Source organism: Corapipo altera, unplaced genomic scaffold (assembly GCF_003945725.1).
Source record: "Corapipo altera isolate COAL_440 unplaced genomic scaffold, ASM394572v1 127719, whole genome shotgun sequence".
In the NCBI taxonomy this organism is placed as follows: Eukaryota; Metazoa; Chordata; class Aves; order Passeriformes; family Pipridae; genus Corapipo; species Corapipo altera.
Window position 1 is genome coordinate 17,880 of NW_020885171.1, and position 4,556 is coordinate 22,435.

The 4,556-nt window shown below is 49.4% G+C and overlaps 1 protein-coding gene across 1 annotated transcript in view; it reads right to left on the reverse strand.

Moving 5' to 3' along the window:
* LOC113940063 (fer-1-like protein 5) overlaps window positions 1-4,556 on the reverse strand; it is a 22,271-nt gene that overhangs the window by 14,077 nt on the left and 3,638 nt on the right. The window contains 8 exon segments of the mRNA XM_027631120.1: window positions 482-634; window positions 1,390-1,591; window positions 2,222-2,313; window positions 2,394-2,518; window positions 3,269-3,416; window positions 3,977-4,090; window positions 4,219-4,295; window positions 4,376-4,454. Of these exon segments, the coding sequence (XP_027486921.1) occupies window positions 482-634; window positions 1,390-1,591; window positions 2,222-2,313; window positions 2,394-2,518; window positions 3,269-3,416; window positions 3,977-4,090; window positions 4,219-4,295; window positions 4,376-4,454 (990 nt within the window).

Here is a 4,556-nt window from a genome sequence, read left to right on the forward strand (position 1 = left end):
GGGGGGGGGGGGGGGGGGGGGGGGGGGGGGGGGGGGGGGACAGAGAGTGGGACATGGGGAGGATGTGGTGGGAATTTGGGGAAGATGGGGGGTTGGAGGGGACATGGAGCAGTAGCGAAGAGGATAGAGAGAGGGCATGGGGGGACACAGAACGGGCACCAAGGGACATGGAAGGGGTATGGTGGGAATTTGGAGGGGATGTTGGGGGGGGGATGTGGAGGAAATATAGAGGGGACATGGGGAGGGATGTGGTGAGGACACAGAGCAATGATAGAGGGGACATGGAGGGGGATGTTGAGGGAATATGGAGGGGACGCAAAGCAGTGAGGTGACAGGGAGGGAATATGGGAGGGACATGCTTGGGGTCAGGGAGGGACACATGGAAGGGACATCAAGCAATGACAGAGGGGACATGAGGGGATATGCAGGAGCACAAATGGGATGTGGAGGGGGTATAGAGGGAACATGGGGAGCTTCCCACCAGGAAGATGGTCTGCATCCTCCCGCAGAGCCGCCCACAGGCGTCGGGGCCAATTGGTGAGAAGGTGACATCGGTGACAGGGACATGGGCACAGCCCACCCGGCACTGCCCCCGCAGCAGCCACAGCACCAAATTGGGGACACCAGCCTGGGGCTGCAGGGACACAAGGAGAGACCGAAAGCCAGGAATTAAACTCTCCAAGAGGTTCGTTGGTTCGGAAAGCTGACATTCCTTTATTGGGTGCACCCAAATGCGTCCCCAGCACCCACTAGAGCAGGGGACAGTCATGGACTGATCCATATTCATCACATTGTGTTACATATTCATTGCATTCCTGAATACTCTGCTAATTATCTCTGCAGAGTTGTTGGGATCTGTCTTCTAAGGGGCTTTGGTGGTCATTTGGGAACACCCTATTCCCCAAATTTCCCTTTGATGGTTCTGGATCTACTGATGAATCCTCTCTCCTTGAGAGCATCTCAAATACATGGTGCCCCTTCTCTGATCTCTCTGCTCTGACATACAACCCTTGTTCCCAAAACTAAGACATCTCCCAGTCCATATTAATTAATCACTGATACAGGTAATTAAGGCAGCAATAGCAGGCACAAGACTGTTAATCACTGATTTAGGGATCAAACATTATTGTGCTAAAGTTAAAAGAATTTTCTAACATCTCCCCCCCCGCTGCATGGAAAGAAATTTTAAAGAAATTTATATTTCTTTAAATTTACATTGCCATTAAATTTATATTTAAATTTTAATTTATTTTTACACTTGAATTTTAATTTCATAATTATCTATATTTGTATTTAAATTATAATTTAAATTTCCTATTAATTAAATTTAATTTGCTTTTTAAAGAAATATAACTTGTTCAGAGATGAGCATGCCCCAAAATTCCCCACCTCCACTGCCAGGGCAGCCACCCGTCTGAGCCACCTCTCAGCCCCCGACACCAGTGTGTCCCAGTCGTATTTGTCAGCCTTTACTGGAGCCTCCTTGGCCACATTCCACAAATGTCGCAGGAGAAGCCGCCGGGAATTCCTGAGCTGCTCATCCAGAGCCGTGAGGGGCGTGGTTTGTGCCTCCAGCTGGGCCAGTGCCTGCCTGCAAAAACACCCCCAAAACTCCCAGTTTGCACCCAAAATGCCCGGTTTTTTCCCCACTTGGTTTCCCTAAAAATGCTTTGTGTCCCTCCAAATGCGTTTCCCCCACGAAGTTCAGTTCCACCCAGCAATGCCCTGCTACCCCCACAAATGTTCCATTTCCCCCTCCGAATACCCAATTGTCTCAATTGTCCCATTTTCACCCCAAATGTCCCATTATCTTCTCAAATTCTCATTTGCTCCAATTCCTCATTGTTTCCCCCAAATACTCCATTCCACCTTCAAATATCCCATTTCCCCTTCAAATATCCCATTTCCCCGTCATTCTATGTTCGCCCCAAATGTCCCATCATCCTCGAAAATGTCCCAAATTCCCCATTCCACTCCCCCAAACCTTGACTGAGAAGCTCAAAAATCCCATTCCCCCCTCCCCCCCCCAAATACCCCATTCCACGCTCCCGAACTCTGACTGACAAGCCCAGGGATCCCATACACCCTCTAAACTCCCCATTCCATCTGGGGGGGGGGGGGGAAAGACGACTCCCAGAACCCCCAACCCCCCTCTCACGAGCAGTCCTGCTCCCCCAGCCCCGATTTTGGGGGCACGGGACCCCCAGGACCCCTCCCTCACGTGCAGTCCTGCTCCAGCTCCCAGAGCAGCTTCACCCCCACGTCCCTCGCGGTGTCCCCACGGCAGCGCCGCAACTCTGCCGTGTTCCTCTCCTGAAATCATATCCTAAACCATTCCAGCTGGGGTGGAGGGTCCCACCCCACCCCAGTCCTGCCCACCCCGAGGGTCTCACCAGGTGCCGGCACAGGGTGCGCAGGAGGTTCAGGGTGTCCCAGCGGCAACAATTGTCCTCCCAGGACGAGGTGACAGCCACCACAGGCTTGTCCCCATGCCAGGGCAGGTGGTGGTACAGGTTCCCTGCACCACCAAAAAACAGGAATTGAACTCTCCAAGAGCTTTTTCTGGGGGTTGGAAAACCAGTATTCCTTTGTTGGGTGCACTCAAATGCACCTCTAGAACCCACCAGAGCACGGGACAGTCATGGACTGATCCATATTCATCACATTGTGTTACATATTCATCACATTTAATGAATACTCTGCCAGTTATCTCCATGGAGTTATTTAGATCTGAGTAGCAGTCTTTCGAGAGGCTTTGGTGGTCGTTTGCAAACATCCCATTCCCCAAATTTCCCTTTGATGGTTCTGGATCTTTTGATGAATCTTCTCTCCTTGAGAGCATCTCAAGTACATGCTCAGGTGACAGTGCCCCTTCCCTGATCTCTCTGCTGTGACACTCAACCTTTGTTCCCCAAACTGAGACATCTCCCAACCCACATTAATTAATCACTGATTTAGGTAATTAATGAAGGACTAATTTGCACAAGATTATTAATCACAGATATAGAGAATTAACACAAAGTCACTTTAATCTCTGGTGTTTGTACTAAGCAATACATGGCACAAAACTAAGGAATATAAAAACAAAATATAAGGATCAAACACTATTTTTGTACTATTGTTTTATTATTCTGATATAATACTTTAGATATGTGTATAATATTTTCCATATTTATATAATATTTTATATTTACATGATATTTTCTGTGTTTATACAATACACCCTGGTTTGTGTCTCCCCCCTCTCAGGGTGTCCCCCCCCACTCACCATCAAACAGGGGGGGGCTCAGGGGGGTGGCCGAGGAGTCGTGTCCAATCCCGAGCTCAAATCCCAGCGGATCAGGACCCTCTGGGACCATCGTGGCCGAGTAAAACACCCCACAGAGCCCCCACTGGCACCGGGGCAGGAGCTGTTGCTGCAAAATAACCCCAAAACCACTCAAATGGGGGGTTAATTATTGGTTTGAATTAATCGTTTGAATTACTCATCAGCACTATATTAACCACAAGCCAGGGGTTGGGCTTAAAGCACTTTCCGATGGCATTCAGCAAAGTTTGGGTTTTGTGGGATCACAGACTGAGGAAATTAGTGGGACTTTGAGTTTTGCTAAATTAACCCTGATAGCCTTCAATGAACAAAGCCTGGGGGAAAGAAATATTAAAGTATACATTAATCACATGTTAATTATATTAATATATTATTAATATATATTAATCACATATTAATTCTATATTGATATTAAATATCATATAGTACGTGTTAATTAGATATACTATAGTGTATATATAGTATATATTTTATATATAAATACTTAAACCATATTATATATGTTATTTGCTGAATATATGTATTAATAAAAATAAATAAATATGTGTATGTGTCCCCATGTCCCACATCCTCCATATCCCCGTGTCCCTGTATCCCCGTGTCCCCATATCCCCCATGTCTCTATGTCCCCCTGTCCCCATGTCCCACCTGTGCCCGTTCCACATCCACGGGTGCCACAATGTCTCTCTGCCGCCCATCTGGGGTCCCCTCACTGGTGCAGATCTCCAGGAGCACTCGACCCCGATAATCCACCCCCAAGTCCTGGGTAACAAAGGGGAGGTTTGGGTGGGCGTCCCTCCCCAAAAAGGCCACTGTGCCCATCCTGCCATCCCCTTGTGCCTATCCCATCGCCCCCCTTGTGCCCACCCTGTCACCCTCTCACTCTGTACCTGGGCACAGTCGGGCCGGGGGCCATACAGGGGCAGGAAGGCGGGTCCAAAGCAGGGTAGGAAGCCGGGGGTCACCCCTGAGATCCAAAAAAAGGGGGGTCAGGGTACCAGGGGGAGTCTGGGTGCTGGGGACCCCCCAACAGTGGACCCTGCTCACCCTGGAGTTCCTCAGGGTCTTGGTAGATCTGGGACAGGTGGATGGTGGCAGTGCCCAGGACTTTGCTCCGGCATGACCTGTGGAGGGGAGTGTGAGGGGTCCCCCAAACATGGGGGGTCACCCAAATACAGGGGTGTTTCCCAAATCCGAGGAGGTGTCCCCCAATCCCAAGGTGCCCCCC